The sequence below is a fragment of the Pavona decussata genome, unplaced genomic scaffold, assembly GCF_977016875.1.
Source record: "Pavona decussata unplaced genomic scaffold, jaPavDecu1.1 SCAFFOLD_127, whole genome shotgun sequence".
NCBI classification, from domain to species: Eukaryota; Metazoa; Cnidaria; class Anthozoa; order Scleractinia; family Agariciidae; genus Pavona; species Pavona decussata.
In genome coordinates, this window is record NW_028145541.1 from 1,954,437 (window position 1) to 1,976,017 (window position 21,581).

The 21,581-nt window shown below is 39.3% G+C and overlaps 1 protein-coding gene and 1 long non-coding RNA gene across 2 annotated transcripts; one reads left to right on the forward strand and one right to left on the reverse strand.

The window, feature by feature from the left end:
* Positions 1–2,066: 2,066 nt before the first annotated feature.
* Positions 2,067–7,214, reverse strand: LOC146469170 (uncharacterized). Its single transcript, XR_014867331.1, has 3 exons — positions 7,025–7,214; positions 6,703–6,821; positions 2,067–3,133 (listed from the first exon to the last, which is right to left on the reverse strand). It is a non-coding gene; the product is annotated as an uncharacterized LOC146469170 (long non-coding RNA).
* A 663-nt stretch (positions 7,215–7,877) lies between these two features.
* LOC146469171 (hormone-sensitive lipase-like) lies at positions 7,878–19,499 on the forward strand. Its single transcript, XM_085123808.1, has 7 exons — positions 7,878–8,795; positions 11,021–11,260; positions 12,719–12,898; positions 13,014–13,124; positions 14,062–14,248; positions 14,788–15,803; positions 17,504–19,499. Exons 1-7 carry the CDS (start codon positions 8,235–8,237, stop codon positions 17,735–17,737), a joined length of 2,529 nt encoding a protein of 842 aa, XP_084979934.1. The 5' UTR covers positions 7,878–8,234; the 3' UTR covers positions 17,738–19,499.
* Positions 19,500–21,581: the final 2,082 nt, after the last annotated feature.

Here is a 21,581-nt window from a genome sequence, read left to right on the forward strand (position 1 = left end):
TTTTTAGTTTTATTTTCCTAAGTGCATTAGTTACATAATTTCTTAAAGTAATGTTAGTTAAGCCACAGGACCTAAATAAAGTATACGAGGGGGTGCGCTCCTACATGAAAAATTTAGCGCCCAGGAAAACCAAAGAGTGCTCCTGTGTCCGTAAAACGTGACAACCCGAGTAAATGGAACACTCCAGGGCCCCTGGACGTTACGCAGAGATCAGCTGTGGCTTGGTATCAAGACAGTTGATACCAAGCTTGAGCTTGCAGCACAGGAATTGTGCGCGAAGCCGAAAGCCGAATTGACCGGAATCGTAACGAAAAGCCGAAAAAAATGATTTTCGAAGGCCGAATGAGAGCGAAAGTTCAAATCGAAATCCGGACCGAACTTTTTATGGAAGATAACATCGTTGCCAACCAATGCTTTCTACGATGATGCGTTTCGGGTATATGGTAACACGGACGATTTTTTTCAGCAGTGATTGGAAACTGGTGTTATCTTCCAGGGTGATACAGCTTCGTGGCTGTATCACGTGGTTAACCCACGTACCTCATGCCAGACTGCTTCTCCACGCTAGAGATCCTCCATGGTTGTGTTGCAATCTCCTGTCGTAACAGGTTGGCGATGTTAGGCTTGAGTGGACGACAAGTCTTACCTGGGACGGGTGCCGGCCGGCCAATACCACGTTTTCACGACAACGTCATTCGAATACAACTACCAGGGTCCAATTTATATGACTGAATTTTTGAAGTTGTCTAAGGCCTTATCCCTCTTAGGCTGCACAAATACGAAAGAAAACATCCCTAAAATCTAATCGACTAATTGAAGTAATTTTGGGATTCAAGATGAAATTGCAGTGGTCATATCCAAATTACGCCATCGCGAAACCTATTACTTACAATACAGCAGATTTAACATGCGTTGCTTGGAGTTAACTGCAGTGAAGAGCTAAGCGCACGAATGTAATCCTCTCAATTAAGTAGCGCCAGTGCTATGAGAATCTTAATTCCTTTCCCCTGAATATAGTCTTACTCGCAGATTTTCACAAGCCAATCTTGAAGCGTCTCCTGCAACGCAAGTTAAAACAGCTGTGATTAAACTGTAATTAGCAGTGCTATATGCTGTCTGCAATGTCTACACTCTTCTTCCTAATTCAAGAAACAAACCATTTGCACAAGAAGGTATTTTGACTACAGGTACGATAATCACTTCAGAATGGATGCGAGTACGTCTTTTTCATTTCGAGCAATACAGTCATTGCCAGGCGAAAGGAAAATTTAATGTAGGGCGTGGTAGTCAAATACGTTCATAGTACAAAAGATTTGATATTACCTTCTTCGGGTCCGGATCCTTGGCATTTCGTCTCCCTCCATCGCCGTCTTGGCAGCTACCTCGTACCTCGTCTATTTTCACTGACTGCCTTAGCTACCTAAGCTTACCGTTGACGCGAGATGATCTTTGGTCTTCTTTCTTCGACCGGTCGGCACCAAAGCAGTGCCAATACAGTGCCAGTGTAGTACCATTGTAGGACCAGTGAAGTCTGAGGGATGTTTCGTACCAAACCAGTCTCCATAGGTTGGGAAGACTACATACGCCTACAATTTGTAGACGATCTAAGTTCCCTCGCCCACAAGGTGCAATGCAGGCCTTTCTCAATTGCAGAGAAGACTCCTCCCACGAGGCAAGATCAACAAAGAAACAGATATACGTGAATTCGCTTATGACGAATTGGCTTTCGTATTCGTCTCATTGTCCACGCTGCCATAGTAAGAAAAGCCTTCTAAATGCCTGTCACTTTATAATCCTGAAACTACTGTACTATCTACATCTTTGCTAACTGTTGGACTGCCTATGGTGCGGCTCCAGATGCTGTGATGATTCTCCGTCGTAGATTTGCGGCGAAGGCTACGTGTTTAAACAATTTAAAGTAAGGTCTGTGTATTTTCCCACGATGCCCCACTAACTATTATAACCCCATTCAGACCGGAGGAACGCAAGGGAGGGGAGGGGGGGAGCGCTTCCAATTGGTAAAAAAAAAAAAGAAAAAAACTCAACAAGCACTGAAAAAGCCGGTCTGAATAGTGTTGTGAAGTCACGAGTTTTCTGAGATCTGATCTACGCTCGCAAATTTGGCGCTATGCTACCGTCTTTGCTCGTTTTCTCCTGCATGAAATTTCCTAAACCCGGTATGGATAATTTTCCTGGCAATTACGAGGCGCCTCAGAAAGACAATAGCCGACCAAAACTGCGAGCCTGGCTAACTATCTACCTTAAACTGGAAAAACCATTAAACTTGTAAGGAGTGGCCAAATAAGGTCTCCCTACAACAGTTGAATGGCCTTGCGTCTCCAGTTTACTAAATTCTACTTTTTAATTAAAGTCTGGTTGAACCTTACAATGAAAAGCCTCACTTTGTACAGCGCTTGGACTGTCAAGTGGAGCGTGATAGATCAATTGAATTTCGCGCAACTAAGCGGGAGAACGCCACGGAGACGATGATGACGATGACGACGTGTTGCCGAAAATAGTCGGCGTTGAAACCGATGAACTCGATAAAAATGTACCGATCGAAAAAACATCGAACAAAAGACGAAAAATTTGAAGAAAAAAGTACGACTGAATGAAATCCGATTCCTAGCCGAATAACCCAACCTACAGGGGGCTCAAGGGGAGGAACGCGAACCATACCCTGGGGACCCATTACCTAATTAAACTACAGTTAAGTTAAGCCGAATAAGAAGTCCGCAGACGTCAAGCCGAATGTGTGTGGGTAAAGTGTGCTTTGGTAAGGTTCATCCAGAGCTACTATTTAACCCCCATTCCCAACCCACAAGGAAAAGACTGACCAATGGGCTCCTGCCCATATTGAAGATGTTTTCTTTGCCTTGGTTGAGGCGAGGCTGAAGGTAGTCTGGCCAATACGGAACCATGGTTTGGGGGCTGGCAACTGGGTTTACTGTGGTACTGGGCAGGACCATTTGCGCGCCGTGGGTTTGAAGCTGATCATAAGCGTGAAGACCATTGGGTATGCTGTGACGCTGGATGCAATGGAGCCACGGATATTCAGCATATCTTCACTGTTATGTTGGAGCAGTAATGTATCTCGCTAAGACGTCTACTAAGGAGGTCCAGAAAACTGAAACTTAAAAGCAAAACATAATTTCAATTTAACAAATCGAATGTGGTTTAGCGTTGTCTGTACTCTTATCGACAACGATATTCGTCATCACAGTGGTCAAAATGTTGTGGACTCACGAGGCGCAGCCGAGTACAGACAACGCTAAACCACATTCGATTTGTTTTTTACCACAATATCAACGTCAAAAAAAATTTTTACAATAACTGTCAAAATTTCCGCGCGCTGATTGACGCGAGCAGCGTTGTCTAGACTCTTATCGACAACGGAAAATTAGCCAATCAGATTGCGAGATTAGAAACAGTTGTGGTAAAAATATTGTTACCACACCATCACCAAACAATTCAAACCATTGTCTAGTTTTATCTATTTTTACCTATATTTTGAAAGGAAGATTTGAGAGTCTTGAGTCTGCCCTACATTTATTTATTATCCTTAAAACGTTTGAATAAGGCGCTATATTATCCGCAGTAAAACTATCTGTATGCACAGTATCAGAAAGCAACACAGGGCGCATAGCGTAACCTGTGAGCCAAGCGAAACTTAGAATAGCACGTGAATAAATGTGAATATTATTATTATTATTATTATTATTTGTAAATGGCTTGAACCCAGGAGTCATGTCATAAGTACGTAAATTATGATCATCTGGGTGAGTGTAGTCCTGAGAAGGACTGTTTGTGGTGACTTTGACTGACGTTTCGACAACCTGAGCGGAAGTCATCTTCAGAGTCAAGTGAATTGTGGAACGTCAGTAGGTGGTATATACGTCTCTGGTTGTTAACCTGATTGGTCAAGGGAAGTCCAGATGTTATTGGTCGTTTGTCAGTAAGCCGTGATGTAATTGGCTGTGAAGACTGTAAAAAGTGATTGGTGCGTTTCGATCCGTCTTTTGTTAGTCAAAAAAGTCCGTGGGTCTATTGTTAGTAAAATGTCTATTGTTTGTCTGTTTCGTTGTTTTAGTCGATAAGTCGTTTGTATGGTGCAGGTAGTTGTAGGCAACGGTTGAGTGGCGTTTGTTCTAAGTTAGTAAACCAGCTTTCCAGAGTGAGTCGTTGATAGTAATTTGTACTGAAGGTAATGCACTTTGCAGAGTCCCAGTCGATTCTGTGGTTCGTTTGTAAATGGTGCTCAGCAATGTGATTGTTGATATCACCATTTCTAGTTGCCCGTTTGTGTTCAGTCAGTCGTACGTTTAAATTTCTGCCTGTTTCACCAATATAAGTGGCCTGGCAGTCGCAGCATTTGATCTTGTGAACTGCTCCCTGTCTGCGGTTCGGTTCGTCTTTGTCCTTTACCTTCGTCAGTAGTTGTCGTAAAGTGGTTATAGGTTTGTGAGCTACACGGATATTGTAGGGTTGTAGAATCCGTGCGATAGTCTCAGAAGTGCCCCTTACGTAAGGTATAGTCACAGTAGTTACGGGAGTCGCATCGTTGTTTGTGACGTTAGGTTCAGTGTTCTTGTAAGTGTTACGTCTAACAAAGTCCTTGTAATAGTTGTTCTTGTTGAAAACGTTGTCTAAGTAGTTGTTTTCGTCTGCGAGTCTGTCAGGTGAGTCACAAACCAGTTGTGCTCGCCTTGTTAAGGTCTGTATAGTCGTTGCTTTGTGAGAAGTTGGGTTGTAGGATGACTGGTCCAGTAGTCTGTCAGTATGTGTTGGTTTCCTGTAAACCGTAGTACTTAGTTGGTTGTCGTTGTTGTTACGGGTAACTAAGCAGTCTAGAAAAGGTATTTTACCATTTTCTTCGATCTCCTTAGTAAACTGTATGTCAACGTTCTGTCTGTTAAGGTGTTCGTGAAAATCGTCGATTTCGTCTTTGTGTACTGCTGTAAAGGTGTCGTCTACGTACCGTAACCATAGCGGTAGTGTCCGTTTGTAGGTTGCTAGGGCTTGTTCCTCGATATTCTGCATGACAATTTCTGCTACAACAACAGAAACTAGTGAGCCCATAGCTGTTCCGTGTAACTGTTTGTAGTGCTTTCCGTTGTACTGGAAGTACGTGGACGTTAAGCAGAGGTTCAGTAAGTCCATTAAGTCATCTGTAGGCAGTGGTAGTTTTGTCGTGGAGTTCTCGATGGCGGTAGCAGTGCAGTCTAGAGCCAATTGAAGTGAAATACTGGTGAACAGTGATTTTACATCAAAAGACACAAGTTTGTAGTCGTCAGGTATTTGTACTGTCTTGATAGCGTCAATAAAGGTCTCGGTAGACTGTAGTTTGTGTCGGGATTCGTTTGTCAACGGTTTCAGTATAGTCGTCAAGTATTTGGATAGTTTGTAAGTCGGGGACCCACAGAACGAGACTATGGGTCGCATGGGTATGTTAGGTTTGTGCAGTTTTGGTAGTCCGTAGAGTTTAGGTGGCTTTCTGACGCTTTTTAAACTATTGAAAGTGAGAAATGAAGTAGGAAATAGAGCAGAAGAGGAGAGAAGAAGAATATCGCGTTGTATTTTTATAAGCTTTGTATTCATAGGCTATATAATGCAATGTAAACTGAGAATGTCTTGAGTTTTTATCCATTTCACAATATAAATACTGTGCAAAAATTGATTTTCAATTATGTTATTGAATTTTATTGCATGCAACCATACTTGTACAGGACGCTTAGAGTCATGCTTGATTGTAAAATTATTTTTAATATTCGTTATTTAATTAATAAAATTATTATTATTATTATTATTATTATTATTAATTAAATAAAGAAATTATTATTATTATTATTATTATTATTATTATTATTATTATTATTATCCGCATATATTTTTAAGAGTTGTTTTTTCTTTAAGTATGTAAAGCTTACAGAGTCTAGTTATAATAGTCTAATCATTTTAGGCTGCTCAAATTTGATCAGAAATCATTATCATAATCGTCATCATCATTCTTCTCTTCTTCTTCTCTTCTTCTTCTCTTCTTCTTTTTCTTCTTCTTCTTCTTCTTCTTCTTCTTCTTCTTATTATTATTATTATTATTATTATTATTAACTTGAGCTAAGGTTTTGAAGTAGTACACAGTTTTTCTTCTGATCTTCACCTGCACCGACAAATGAAAAGCAAATTGGATGGACTGATCTATCAAAGGGACTAAGTTTTTGCATGGTGCATCTTTGTGTATAAACAGCCATTTATTCACCTCTGTATTATGTATTTTTAGTTTAATAACGCTGTGCATTTGCGTTTAACTTTCAGCATTTCATTGGAAAATGAAGTTACCGTTTTGATATCCACGAAAATTTTCATGCCGAATGCCCCATAACAAATTAGCTGAACAGTAAACTTGTGCACGCTCAGTACTTACTAAACCGCTACATTGTTCCTGTTGCTCTGAGCTATAGCACTGCAACTTACATTTCAGTTTTTGGCAAGATTTCCGCACAGCCCCACACATTACTTATGTATATATTTTGCGACTCATACTCTGTTCATACTTGTTCTTTGTGTAAGAGGGTTAGTATGATATTGATGCATGTATAATTAATGTTGGGGCTTTGCGGAAATCTTTCACAATTTTTTAGGACGTAAAGCAATGAAAGCAAACATACTTTTTCACTTTGGGTATAGAATTAGAGCAAGAATTACCTTTAAACTTCTATGGCTTTAAAAGCAGTGAATTGTTGTTGTTCGCAAGTGCCGACCTGACAACGTGCTTTGTACGGCAACTTAAACTCTGAATTTTTTTTCTCTTGCTCTTGAAATTTCTGCAAAGAATAAGAAAGCTTAACTTTCAATGTACAACGGTTCACATCAAATGTTACAATGAAAACTGAAGTGAACAAACAGGCCGGAGAAAATAATAAATTCACAGAAGCAAATCTGACGAGATTCCTTCGACATTTATGTATGTGTGAAAGAATATAAAGCTGAAACGACGCAAAATTTTTAAACGGTGACTGCAACTAACCTGCTATAGTCCTCTACACTTGTCTTCAAATATACCGCTGAATTCACGGTGCTCTACTGCTATTTCCATCGATATTCCGGTGAACGAAGGTAGATATGTTTCTGTTCACCTTAGTCCGAGTTGTGTGCCAAAAAAAGTCAAATAAATTAATTTGAACAAGTTTCAACGACGAATTTGGAAAGAGCGCTACTTCATCCCACGTGCTCCATACTCCTCTCTGATTGGCTCATTGTATTGATTACTAGTAGCAACGCACGACTTATCGCAACGCACTACAATGGCTTTACATGAACTGCACGTCAATTGTTGCTCATCATGTCACATTGAATATTCACTGAAATTAGCGCCCTTTTTAGCAAAAAAAATATGTTCATTTTAATTACAAAACTGAGTCGAGTTTTCGCTACTTGGACGCAACAATCCGTCCAAATTTTATTATCAGGCAAAGAAGTAGGCTGCCTTCGTGATCGGCAAAGCCAATAGCAAAAGAAAAAAACGGCGCATGTATAGTATTAAGGTAAAAACTTGGTTTCATGACTGGTTTCATGCAAACACCAACCCGAACCCCAAAACTATTATTAGAATTTTTTTTTTTTGGTGATAAAATTAGGTTTAGTCTTTGGCCCGCCTTGCCAATAACGAAAAAATATATAAAATTAAATAATAATAATAATAATAATAATAATAATAATAATAATAATAATAATAATAATAATAATAATAATAATAAAAAAACACGTATAAAAAAAATATAAAAATGACATTTCGCTGAGTTCTGTTCCAGGTTTGTCCAGGTGTCCAGTCCCATGTTTACGTTTCACATCATGCGAGCGAGGCTAAATGCCGACGTTTTGTGGGTTGTATGTTTTGCTTGCGGGAAAAGATTGCTAAAAGCAAGGTGTAGACCGTTTTATCAGGGAAAATATTGGAGATATCACAAATCGCCCTTGAAGATTGGTTTTCTAACCATTAATTGTGCTGGTGATTGTGTTTGATTGCTGCCGTTTAGCTGGTACGGAAAATATGCCGCCCGTTCAGCTGTCCGGTTCTTTTAAGTTATTTGCAAATGAGAAATCCTCTCCTGCTGGCTGGCTGGAAGACGAAATTCACCTGTGTGGAGGACTCTGATGAAATCGAGAGCATTAGGGAAATTTTAAAACTTCGTCTTAATTGAGTTTACCAACCTAATTTACAGATCGGCGTTTTCAAGATGGCGACAGACACGAACTCCCCGGTCTCCGACAGCCACAACTTAGGAGACTACAATTCCCTGCCGCTGCTTTTTAGGCATCTAAAACGTATCCTTGTCAACAACACCGAATATTTTGAACAACATATGTCAAAGGCGGTGTACAAGAAGTTTTATGATGGTTTTAAATTGATGCTTACAACGATCGATGCTTTGGAAGAAAGTGTGATCCTACTCGCGAAGACCGCACCATTATACGACTACAGCAGCGACGTGAAAGGCAACGGATACAGAAGCTTGATAAAACTCGTTGAACAATGCATTCGCTCTGTTACAGAGCTTTCTGCTTATTGTCAGACTTATCGAGACAGATTTTACTTTCGTTCACATCATTACAGTTTGGAAGTGGAGGCGTTTGCAAATCTTTTCCAGCGAACCTCGGAATTGCTACAGTTTGCGGAGATCGTTGTTGAGGACAGTGTACCAGACAACTTATTTCCCGAGTGTTTTGACTCTAAAGTTATGCTAGAAGTCGAACAGTTGGATAGAGAATGCTTTTACGGAAGAACTTTGGGTTTTCAGGTGAGCCATATCAGAATCATGATTGTATTAAAACCGTAACATTTACATAAAAATTATGTACCTGTTAGTGCCATAACAGGTTTCATTTTAATAGGTGTACTTAAGACTAGGTGTCAAATTTCTACCTATAAATATAAATTCATGTGTGTACATGTTGTAATTTGATAAATTGATGTGATAAGTTTTTGGTAGCAATTAATCAATGATTGATATCGATACCAAAAATTTTGCACATAATTCTCATAGTTGACATTTGACATTTTTTTATTTATACTCTCCACTCTTACTGTTATTTAAACACAAAACACAAAAGTTGGAGATATTAAAATCAGACTAACACGCAGCACAAAAATTCAATTCAAATAGAGGAGATGTGAGTAGAGGGGCACCTCTAGTAAAACTAATACTGTGCCCCTTTAAAGGAAGTAAATTGATAAGAAAAGTAACTAAGGAGAATGGAAAAAATAAGAAAGATATAGCAGAAGGAAAACAAAAAACAAAGAGAATCAAAAATAATTGGAATAAAGTATCATTAATAAATTATGAGCAAGGAAATGTATCATTGATATTGAGCAAGGTAATATTTATAGAGTGCTTTTCTAAACATTCTTTTAGTAGGTTTATTCTCATAGTTGGTTTATACATAGAAATTGTTTGTTAGTTGGTGCATTTTTCATTGTAATCATTTGTTTTATGTCATTGTCTTGGTGACAGCAATTTGTGAAAGTGTTAAAACAACCAACTAGGCTTAAGGTGGCCGAATACAGTTTTCTAGTGTACAGGTGTTAGAAGACGTTATTTGGAAACTATGTACTTCTGAACGCCCAAAATTGGCATGGTGTAAGACTAACTCAGAAGGAATGTATTTTGGTACGTCTTGTTGAGCTAAGTACCATTTCCATGGCAACGCAGCTAACTATTGAACGTCCATAAATAGCAGGTTTCCTTTATTTTTAGGAAATGCACTCATTAGATTTTTTCCATTTTTTGTATCCAGAAAAACTCGCAAAACACTGACACAGTCGCACTACTTTCATGTAATTTTAACAGAGAGATCCCCTTTAATATTGATTTTGCATTTTAATGTTTTGTGAAGATACCCTCTGTTAGATTTAGGTTTCTCTTTGTAGGGGAGTTACGGTTTTAGGGAACTATTTTCATGCCAAATGTCATGAAATTCTAATGAGCGTTTCCTTAGAAAACAGTTCATTTCCACGAAAACAACCAGTCACAAATTTTTGGTCAAATGCGCATGCGTGGCTTTAATTGGGTTTCACGGCAAAGATGAAAAGCATGCAAAAAGTCTTCGTGAATGACTTTTTTACTTGGAAAAAAAAGAAAAAGAGTTCAGAAACGAGAAACTTAGTTATTTAAGAACAAAATTTAACTTTATCATCCATTTCATGTGAAATTGAGGGATCACTTCATCGACCGCCGTATTTGCATACCACAACCCTAGCGCGCGCTTAATAGTGTCACTAACTAAAACCGGTGAAAACTGTGTTCAGACACCTTAAGTGACATTATTTTACAGCAGAGGAAAAAATGTGCACCAATACACAAATAACCTGGACCAGGAATGGTTTCTGCTGAGTAGCATTCATCAATTGTTATTGTTCCCTTTATTTACTGTAAACTTGACCTCTTTTAAGTGGTCAGCTCCCAATGTCATTATTTTTATTGTTTTCACCTGTTTTAAATATGGGTGGCAAATGGCTAATTGGAGACTTTGCAATATGGTGAGGCTTTCTTAGCCTTGCAAAAGAAATTCAGATTCTCGGACAGCTTTGTGCGAAAACCGAGACCTTGAGAAGTTAAGGGATAAGATGACGTCACATTCTACTCAGCCCAACTCTCCATGTGGTTGGGAGACATTTTTTAATTGAGTAATGGTGGCAAACCAAATGTAGCCTGTGTACAGCGATCCACTCCCCTCCTCCTCCATAATACTCTTGAAATAATCAAGCTTCCCGTTGGAATAATTTACAACTTAAATTTTGTGTGGATAGTACTTTCCTCCTCAGTATACTTTCAATTGCTGAACATAAAAGGAAAGGGAAAATTTTGATCACAGTTGCACTTTAAAAGATGTTATTTCTTAACAGAAAAAAAATTGCTTTTTAATGGCCATTCAATAAAGCTTGTTTTTTTTTTGTTAAGATCAGGACATTTATGCAAGAGTTTAATCAAGTTACATTTCTTTTTTTCACTGCATCCATTTTTAGTTCACCACTGGCTTGCGGAATTTCTTACAAGTCGTTTGTGTAGCTATGGCATCATTTGCAGAGGGCTATCACAAGCACAAAATGAACAGTGTGACACTGGCTACAGTATCCTTCTTAAGCAGTGGCAAGTATACAGTGAACCCAGAGATGAGAGCAAAACAGATCGTGGACGTAACACAGAAAACTAACATGGAATTCTGCAAAGCTTTCTGGAGTTTAACAGAAGGTTATGGACTCCAGGTACATTGATTAAATCCTTAAAAGTGCCTTGATATGAACAGCTGTCACACTTCAGGATACCACTCATGGCAGGCTCCAAAATTAGAACCACTGTGTACAGCCTAAAGCCCTGGTCAAATGGCACATGATAGATGATGATAGTCGATGATAGTCAAAACTATCATCAACTATTATCAACTATCAGGTCGGTGGTCAAAGGGCTCAAAGCAACTCTTGAAACCCGTGGATAGTTTGCTGTATTGCCCCTAGCATCAGGCACCTGCTGAGTGTACACATTGTAAACATGGCGTCGCATTAACTTACAAAAGTCCGCATGGATGAATTTTTGGCGGCAAAAGGGGGCAGCAGCCTAGTCTGCTCAGTTTTACTTCAGTTGTTGGAAGAACTAACAGAAAATTAATCTATAGAGTGCTGGAGGAAAAACAGCTGACAGAAAACTATCATCGACTATCATGTGTGTGGTCAAACGGGAAAAACAATCATCAACTGTCATGAAGAATTTGAGGACAATCAAAGTGAATGATAGTTGATGATAGTTGATGATAGTTGGTGGTCAAACAAGCGTACAAGTTTTAACTATCATCGACTATCATTGACTATTGTGCACCGTTTGACCAGGGCTTAACAAACATCACCATGTATGTACGTACGAACGTACTGCTCAGTAACTTTCATTTGAATGGTGACGTTGCACTTTAGGATTTCACCAACAGACGCAAAAGTTAGAACCACCTTGTGCAGGATAATAAACAGCACCACAGGAAAGTACTGCTCAGTAGCTTTCATTTGAATGGTCGCACTTTAGGATTTCACCAACAGACTCAAAAGTTAGAACCACCTTGTGCAGGATAATAAACAGCACCACAGGAAAGTACTGCTCAGTAGCTCTCATTTGAATGGTCACACTTTAGGATTTCACCCAGACTCAAGAGTTAGAATCACCTTGTGCAGCATAATAAACAGCACAACAGGAAAGTACTGCTCAGTAGCTTTTATTTGAATGACCAGCCACAGTTGGGTTTTAGCCACAGACTCAATGTCATGAGAACCAACTTGTACAGGACAATAAACAACACAACAGGAAAAATGCTAAATTATTAAAAAAGCTTTCATTTGAAGGGTCACACCTAAGAATTTCATCCACAAACTCAAATGTTAGAACCACCACAGGAAAAGTGCTATATTATTAAAATAGCTTTCATTCAAAGAGTCACACTTAAGGATTTTATCCACAGCCTAAGTAGACACTGGCATACTCGGCAAAAGGAAATCATTTTAAACTAAGACCTTCTGATTACTAGTTTGGATGCTATACCACTGAGCTATAAGAGACTCATTGGAGCTAAGGCCATTAAAATAATTAATTCAATGTGTGAAGGGTCATTCAAGATTTGGGAACCAAGGAGTTATTTCTCACCCAAGGATAACAACACCTTTACTTGCTATGTTGCATTTCAGCATGTTCCACTGCTGGTGGGTTCAGCAATGAAAGTAAACAGAGTGTTCTTCATTGCTCCAGACCCATTTGAACTCCAAAGAGCCAATGGCGAGGCTATGAGTATTGCCCCACCCTGCTCTTGGTCAGGTCTGGCTCCAGTTCAAGTGCGACTTTTGTCTTCTGAGTGGAGGGAGGGGCAGGTATGCATTAAATTTCTTTTTCATTATTAGTTTGAAATCCTGGAACACAGTTCACTGATTGACATTTAGGTTAATAAATAACATGTTTTCTGATGACACCTTGTTCTGGTTTCAGAGCAAAGATGGCACAACTCACAATGGCCAATCGCAAAAACCCAAAAGTGATGGTCTACTGGTTCATGTACACGGCGGAGGATTTGTGGCCCAGTCTTCAAAATCCCATGAGGTAGGATCACATGCACACTATATTTTCTATGTTTACATTTGAAGGGGTGCCTGGAAAAAAGCCTTAAGTGACTTCTGATCAGTTGCTAGATTCTCCTTCCAAATTGCCTTGTATTCAGTTGTGGAACAAAAGGAGAATTTGATCTTACATCAAAAGTCACTTGGGGCCTTATTCCACACACCCCTTCATTTATGATACTTGCAAGGTAAATTGGCCAAAATCAGGAGGCACAAAGGACAAGGGTTTAGGTGTTGAAAACATCAGCATTTGTAATATCCCTTTACACTGGTCAATCACAATATGACCAGCTCCCAGCTCCCAGTATGGCTTGATAGTTCAGTTGGTAGAGCACTGTACCGGTATCGCAGAGTTAATGGGTTTGAATCCTGTTCAAGCCTGTTCTTTTCAGGCTTTCTTTTCGCAACTGCTGAACTAAGGGTACATTGATTTCATTTGGAATGATCCAGATCAGGACCAATGATCCAAGATCACTTGGATCATGGTGCATCAAAGGAACCGAGGAATCCACTCTGGGCAAGGATTCCTCGGTTTCTTTGATGCACCATGATCTGAGTGATCTTGGATCATTGATCCTTTATAAATCTGGATCATCCCAAAAGAACTAACCCTAAATTGCGTAAATAACTGCACCTTTCTCCTGTTTAATCCTTCACCCGCAGTTCAAATATGGTTCATATATTCATATTCATTTTTGCAACTCAGTTGATAAATTGAAGGGTTGCAAGGAATAAGGCCCTTAGTGACTTTTGATGTAAGGTCAAATTCTCCTTTTGTTTCACAAGCAAATACAAGGCAATCTGGAAGGAGAATCCATCATTTTATCAGAAGTCACTTAACGCTTTTTTTCCAGGTACATGTACCCCTTTGTTATTCAAACATTTGTTTATAATTTAAAAGAGTGTCCACTTCTTTTCAGATGTACCTTCGTTCATGGGCTAAGGAGCTGGGTGTTCCCATCTTGTCTATAGACTACTCACTGGCTCCAGAAGCACCTTTCCCCCGTGCATTGGAAGAATGCTTCTTTGTTTATGCCTGGTGTTTGAACAACTTTCACAATTTGGGCACCACTGGAAAGTTTGTTTGTGTAGCTGGTGATTCTGCAGGTATTAAACCAGGTTATTTAGATTACATGTTAAGTCCTCTTACTGTAACCTTAAATTTATTGAGGTGATGCTGCAGCACAGCATAATGCAAATTAAAAAAGTGAACGAGGAAGGTTTTTTCTTTCCCTCCGTGCCTGCATTTCTCGTGGCTTGCAGCTTCGCCGCTCCCTAAATCCATCAAGCGCTACAGAACTTAGGAGAAGAAAGAGACTACTCACAGTCTAAGCTTCTCGAGATGTGTAGAATGTAATTGCGCAGTAGCAAAAGGAAGCACCGCCCTTAATAGTACGAAGGCAAGTATCCCAGATTACCGCTTTTGTAACAGCATCGGCCTTCCCTAGCCAGCAAGCCTAGGCAACACCTGCTTCTCACAGATCTGTGTACATAGCCACACACACAACTGTTAGCACTGCAGTTACTCAGTACAGTCCCTATTCTAGCCTTCAAAACTGGGGTTGCCTACTGTAAACGCTGTGTCCAGTTTTTGTTTCTGATTATCAGTTTTACTTAACATGTTATAACCCCTCTGTGTGTTTCAGGTGGTAACTTGTGTGTTTCAATGAGCATGCGTGCAGCAGAGTATGGCATCCGTGTTCCAGACTCCATCCTGGCTGCGTATGCACCCTTTAATGTGCAGTGGGTACCCTCACCATCACGCCTCTTGAGCCTCATGGACCCACTCCTACCCACAGGTGTGCTGGCTGGATGCTTAGCAGCATACTCTGGTATGGGGAAGTCACCTTTTGATGACTGCACCACGAATTCAATCAAGTCTCTTACAGGCAAAACCAGTCAACCCATGAATGTCGTTGAGAGGAGGAAGAAGACAAACTCCCTGTTGCGTCTTTTTGGAGTAGGATCTAAGGAATCCAAGCTCAGAAGTAACACCTATTTGGAAGCAAGCCCTGAGAGTTTCCATAGCTGTGTAAGCTCACCACAGTCAGTACCTGGCAACGGTGTGCCTATGTCAAATGCCAGTGCAGTTGTTGGAAATCAAAGTTCCAGACTTACGCTGCACTGTAATGGAATTGTGTACTGTCAGGAAAATAATTTTCATCAGAATGAAGTTCATAAACATGGTGAACATGGCAGTGAGAACAGTTTATTAGATCGTGAAAAGGAGCATGAAAGTGATTGTGCTGCATCTGAACATTCACAGCATCCACAATCAAGACGACATTCAGAAGACAGCATCCCTAGCCGACCCTTGAGTCCTCAGAAAAGCAAACATGGCCGAGGAGATGATGCAGAGCACATAGCAGTGCACTACCATAGTGACACAGAGGAGTGTCATGTGGTGAACGTTGTCGAGACACGGCCAGGAAGCCCCGATGGGGAGCTCCTCTTGTTCCCTCTTGAGGCCCCTTATGACGGACCCTACCTGGAAGCAGGCACTCCACTGGCTGAGGATGAGGTGCCAGAGCATGATGAGGAGCCCCATGAGAGGACCACATCAATGTCGCAAGTGTGTTTGCCTATTGCCAAGAACCCATACATGTCACCACTCCTGGCACCTGATGAAATGTTGAAAAGCCTGCCACCAATTGATTTAGTAGTAAGTGAACTGACATTGAAAATTATTTCAATGATCCTGTTAAAACCTTAACTTTGAAACATTACAGTACTGTTGATCTACGTCACACGTGACCTGTACTTCTGAGAATGAAATGAACATTTGAGATCCTCTTTGTAATGTCCGGCATTTGAATGGAAATCTCTCTGAAAAAGATGCATTCAAAATACTCAAGGGAAACAATTGTTATTCTTGAAATACTTAATTCTGTTATGTAAAGAAAAAGTCATACCTTCATACCGTCTATAACCTAGGGTAATTTCTATGGGAACTCTGAAATCTCGTTGGCAATGTTCAAAACTGACATGTAAATTTCAAAACTCCATTCAAATTTAAAAAATACCGGTCATGCGTGACGTGGAATTTGACTGTAACTGTTCGATACAGCTGAGAGTATTAAAGCTGATTTACAAACTATGATATGCCAGCCCAAGTTGTCATTCAGAGACATTAACTTTGTCAGCCCAGGCTGAAAATTGACCTGATTTACGTTTTCAAAATAATCAATAGTAAAGGAGTAAATAAACAAGGCAATTCCAAGGAAAATGGAGTAACATTGAAATGAACCAGTGAGAAATAACTGGGTTCAAGTAATATATCAAACACGAGAAAGCGTGTTTTATCAGATATCCAAACACTGAGAAGTAGGTTGAAAAACGAGGCACAGCCGAGTTTTTTTAAACGACTTTGAGGTGTTTGGATATCTGATTTTAAAACACACTTTTGAGTGTTTGATATGGCTTCTCAAATGAGCAATAATTCTTGGAGAAATTCAACGCTAAAGTTGGGAAAATTTCATGGTAATTAGGATCACATATCCAAATCACGGTCACGGTAGTGATTTTCTTTGTTTTCTTGTGATGAATTATTAATGAGTAATGAGAATTGTATTTCTAAATCTCTGCATTCATACACTGATTAGAGAGTGGAGTAGTGGCCAGCTCCAGCGGAGTTTAATTATTCCCGGGAGGACTCCCATATAAAAGTGACAGGGGTGATCGTTGTGCCTTTTAGTTTGGCACCCCTTAGGGTGCTAAAATCTAAAATGACTTCTTTCAAGGGTATGGTGGTCCCTTTTAGGGTATTGATCCAAAAAATATGAGATAAAGTACATGACAGGCAATTGATTTGGTACCTCTTAGGGGTAAAAAGTTGTTCGAACCACGCCCATAAAACAGAATTATGGTACCTTTTAGGGGTTCTTTTTAAAATTTCTGACGATCACCCCCATCAATTTTATTTGGAAGTCACCCCCCCCCCCCCCTTGGGAATTTATTATAGGGACAAGGAACAAGGAAATATTCAGATATATTCATAACCCTAAGAAATGAGCCTCCTTACGCAGACATTCTTTGGCTCGTCACGTCATGCAATCGTCCCCATTTATCCCACCGCCTCCCCACTCCCGCTTCCCTCGGTAGTTTAGACACTCTCCCCAGATCATGCTCGCGCAAGATGGTGGCAGCTCCATCGAAGCCTACCAGTCTTGAGAATCCCACAGAAAAATAGGGGTTACTGTGAACAGTCTAATCAGTTATTGTCAAGCAGATGTATCATTTGGAGATGGAGATTTCTGGCATCTGGGAAAATGGGACAGGGTGATTGTTTGAGACAGCCATTTTTTTTTTTTATTTTAAGGTTGGTGGTTGTTTTGAGTAATAATTTCTCGTTCATTTCTGCAGGCCTGCACACTGGATCCTATACTGGACGACTCAGTTGAGTTTGCACGACGTCTGCGTTCCTTGGAGAAGGATGTTGAACTTTACATCTTAGAAGATTTACCCCACGGTTTTTTAAGCTTCCATCTTGTCAGCCAGGAGGCACGGGAGGGCAATGACTTGTGTGTTGTCTGCTTGAAAAGAACATTGTCAGGAAAGCGAAAAGTAGGAACTGTAGAAAAGGCGCCTGTGTACTGAACAAAGAACATTAGTTTAATAATGGGAGACCATCTTGTGGCATCATGTAACTATTAATTGCATGTTAGCATGGCCAGGTCACCATAAAACACAACCCAATTTGGTAAATTATGTTGTCACCGAACAGCAACATCGTATTTTAATAAGCTGTTACTCAAACTTTTGCAGTGAAGTGGTTTGTTTGTAACTTATTGGAATGAAACTGCTCAACCTTGGCAAAGATATGAATCTTTTAGGCATTCAAAGACTGATATGTCATTGGTGTCAAAATTTTGTTTAGCATTCATTCAAATTTCAAATGTGTCATGACAAAATGTTGCACCACGTTTTTTACCAAAGAAGGTTGTTTTTTTTTCCATGACATGGCTGTTCTTAGACAAAACCAGTTGACGTGTCATGTTCTCTCTCAAGGTGATGATACTAGTAACACTAACTAGCATTGGATATTTAAAATAATGAAAAAAAAACTAGTGACAGTGGATTTTAAATGAACAAGCAAATATTGCTATGAATTGGAGTTTCATTTTTTACTGCCACTGTTTGTCAGTTTTGAGCATGCAGAGTATTGAGTATGGGACATAATATTGAATTGTTGTTTCTGAATTTTAAAATGTTGGAATCCCTTGCTGGCGAGGCTTATTTTTTTCTCATTAATTAAAAAGCATTCTGGTAGAGTTAAAACTATTTCAATCCATAAAGTCAATTTGCAAAGGAGTTCATACCCAATATGGTGCATGGCAATTACAAAACAAAAAGTTTAGTGAGCAAAAAAATTAAGTTCTACAAGTGCATTATACAATTTCTTCAGCAAAGCACCAATTTGAAATGGCTATATTCAACATGTTGTAGAGATTGTGGACACACATTATGGCAAATTTTATTTCTGTATGTGAACTTGATAGCCATTACATATTATTTAGCTCTTAGATACTTCAGCCATGTTATACATTATTATAACAGATGATATAAAAATCGCAAACTAGTAAAAATAATGGGAATTTGTTTTCAAAAGTGATGTTTTAGTCAACGTTGCCATAGTCACTGCTGAACGTCCCTACCTTAGCACAACTCTCAGGTTTTCAAAACATTTGTATTTTATTTTAACTAAATGAGAGGATTTATTTAAGATTTTGAAAGTCCATGTGAAATTTTATCTTTTTTTACTGAAAACGTTTTCTATTGGTTGACTATAAACAATTGAAAAGAAAAACATATTTGAATGTATTTGATTGACTTGTGCAGATTTGGTGTCTAATTAAAGGGGGATACATGTGATAATTATAATTATTATTATTATTGGACACCCACCTGACAGTTCTTCAATCATGAGATCTGAACTTCACCAATCACAATCAAGAATTTTGTTTCAGATAGGATTGTACCATTTAATTATTTGCTGTGTTGCCTGATGCTGTTTATCGGTAATGTTAATTTTATTTGCTTAAAAATATTGAACATGCATTAAGACATTAAGATGGCCTAAAATGGGGATGGCCTACAGGTTTTTTAAATAGAATATATTATTTGGGTTTATTCATAGGCCAAAATTGCTTGGTATTTAAGGGTAAAATGGCTTATTTAAATTCATCGAGGTTCGGCTTTTTTCTTGCTTTTGTGGTTTTAATAGGTGAATTTGAAAATTAAAAATGTATCATGAAATGTATGATGCTGGATAATGCAATTAATAATAGAAACTGACCTATGAGCTCAACACGAAATGAACTAATGCAAATGACAAAATAAAAGAATTGATCACATTAAACGGTTGTGTTGCTGACTTATTGATAAGCACTCTCTAAAATGGAAAAGCCCTTTTTAAAATGAAGAAAAATTACTTTTCTTACTGTACCTTCTGTTTTTAGCTCAAATTGGTGTTCTTTTATTTGTTTTGATTACGTTTCTTTCAATTTTGCCCCTTTCCTGATGTTTTGGGGAAACCACATAAGATGGCGTATCCAAGATGGCCGCCATTTTGCATTCCTGACGTAAATACCACGTCATAGGAAACATCTTTGGACGTACTATATCTTCCAAGTCTCGCTGTTATAATTTTTGTATTTGCGATGTTATGGGGGGGGGAGGGGGGAATCTGCCCCAGAATACAAAGATAGGGTTAAAGTACTGCAATTGCCCGCAAAAAATATTCATACGCGATGAAAGAGCCCTGTCATTTGCAGCCCTATAGGAGCCCTGTCATTTTGCATAAAGTATTCACCCACTTGAGCTCTTTCTGATGTGTAAGCAAAGTCCTGGTGAATCTTCGGTTTTAATGAGACGTTAATTAAAAAAATATATCAAGAATATAAAAAGTTGATAGTGATGATGAACCTCCCCTTCTTTAACTTTTGATAAAGTAGTCAGGGTTTTTTTTTGTTGTTGTTTTTTGGTAAGATTTTTAACGTCTCTGACGCTCCAGCTTGACATTTTTTTTACGCGATATTGACACAATCTTTCGAACGTGCAAGATTTCAAACGGTATTTCGGAAATCCCCTTCTTTGTTGAGATATTAACACATGAAAATTGAAATTGTCAACTGGTTAATAAATTAGAAACTAGCCTTCTCCTCGTTCGTTGCCAAAGTACCTCATTGCCAAGTAATTTTTGCTTCTTAACAATTTACATTGGTTGAATGTCCTTTTCACAAGAGGCTGTACTCTTTCTACTGTTGATTACCAGCCTAGAGATGTGATTATGTTGTCAGTTAGAGGGTAGAGGGAAGGGGGTGGTTTAGCTTCAAGTTCATTTTGTTATATTACAGCTTACGTACACAAGCTTTATCATTTTAGCCAATGAAACTGTAAAATAAACCGAATCGTTTCTTGGCTCAACCTGTTTTCTAATGTTTGCGGCCCGTCGTACACGTTTTCCCGCTCTTAGCACCGGTTGGCAGTTGCACGATTTCCCGCGTTTGGCACCGGTTGGCAGTTGCATGTTTTTGCTTCGACTTCTGATTGGTCCATTGCAAAGTCTGCGTTTTTTTATGACCGGACAGATTTGGTTTGAGTTTGGGTTACGCCGCAGTTGGTTGAAACCCGCGACCGTTTACACCTTAAAATCTTCAGTATTTCCTTTCTAAAAGTACGGTTCATGACTGAAATAATCCACGGATTTAACGTACTGCTCACCAACACCAAGAACGTTGTTATTAAAGCCGCATATCTGCTCATCGAAACCCAAGGGCGAACAGAATTAGCCACGACATCAATGACAAACACTGGTAGCCAACAAATAAAAAAGCCCAACACAACCGCGAACATAATTCGCGTCATTTTGAGCTCGCCAGCTCGCGACAAATTCACTGACGAACACTCTCGATTCATTTGTGCTGCGGTTATCCTATTGTGATGCTGTCGAATGTTCATGAAAATTCGGGTGTAGCAAAAACTCAGGATTAACACAGGCTGTCCTACCATTAAAACTCCACTGACGATATTCGCGGCGAACATTCCTTGGGGGGGTTTTAAGTTGAGAAACGGCACACATATTGCTTTGTAGGCATGAAAGTAAACGTGTAACCATTTCGAAAAGTAAAATGCCAAACTAAGGCCAAAGACGCTGGACCAGATGATGACAATGTAGAGAATTGTAGCCTTGGAGGTGAAGATTGAATTGTACTTCGATGGCTTCGCAACGCAGAAAAAGCGGTTTAGAGCGATCAACGCCATGAGATAAAGAGAAATTGTACTCAAAGAATACATAATTATGGCATTAAAATCGCAAAGTTGTTTTCTGAAAATCCACCGCCCTTCAAAGATGGTTGTGATTAAGAATGGGCCGCCGAATATGAACAGTGATATGTCACTGACAGCAAGTCCGATGACTGCTATGTTCGTGGCTCTGCGC

Bases quoted from the DNA above. Each gene is read 5' to 3' on its own strand.
- LOC146469171 (XM_085123808.1), top strand. From the start codon at position 8,235: ATGGCGACAGACACGAACTCCCCGGTCTCCGACAGCCACAACTTAGGA. The intron at 13,125-14,061 runs GTAGGATCACAT...ACTTCTTTTCAG, and splicing joins AGTCTTCAAAATCCCATGAG to ATGTACCTTCGTTCATGGGC. The intron at 14,249-14,787 runs GTATTAAACCAG...TGTGTGTTTCAG, and splicing joins TGTAGCTGGTGATTCTGCAG to GTGGTAACTTGTGTGTTTCA.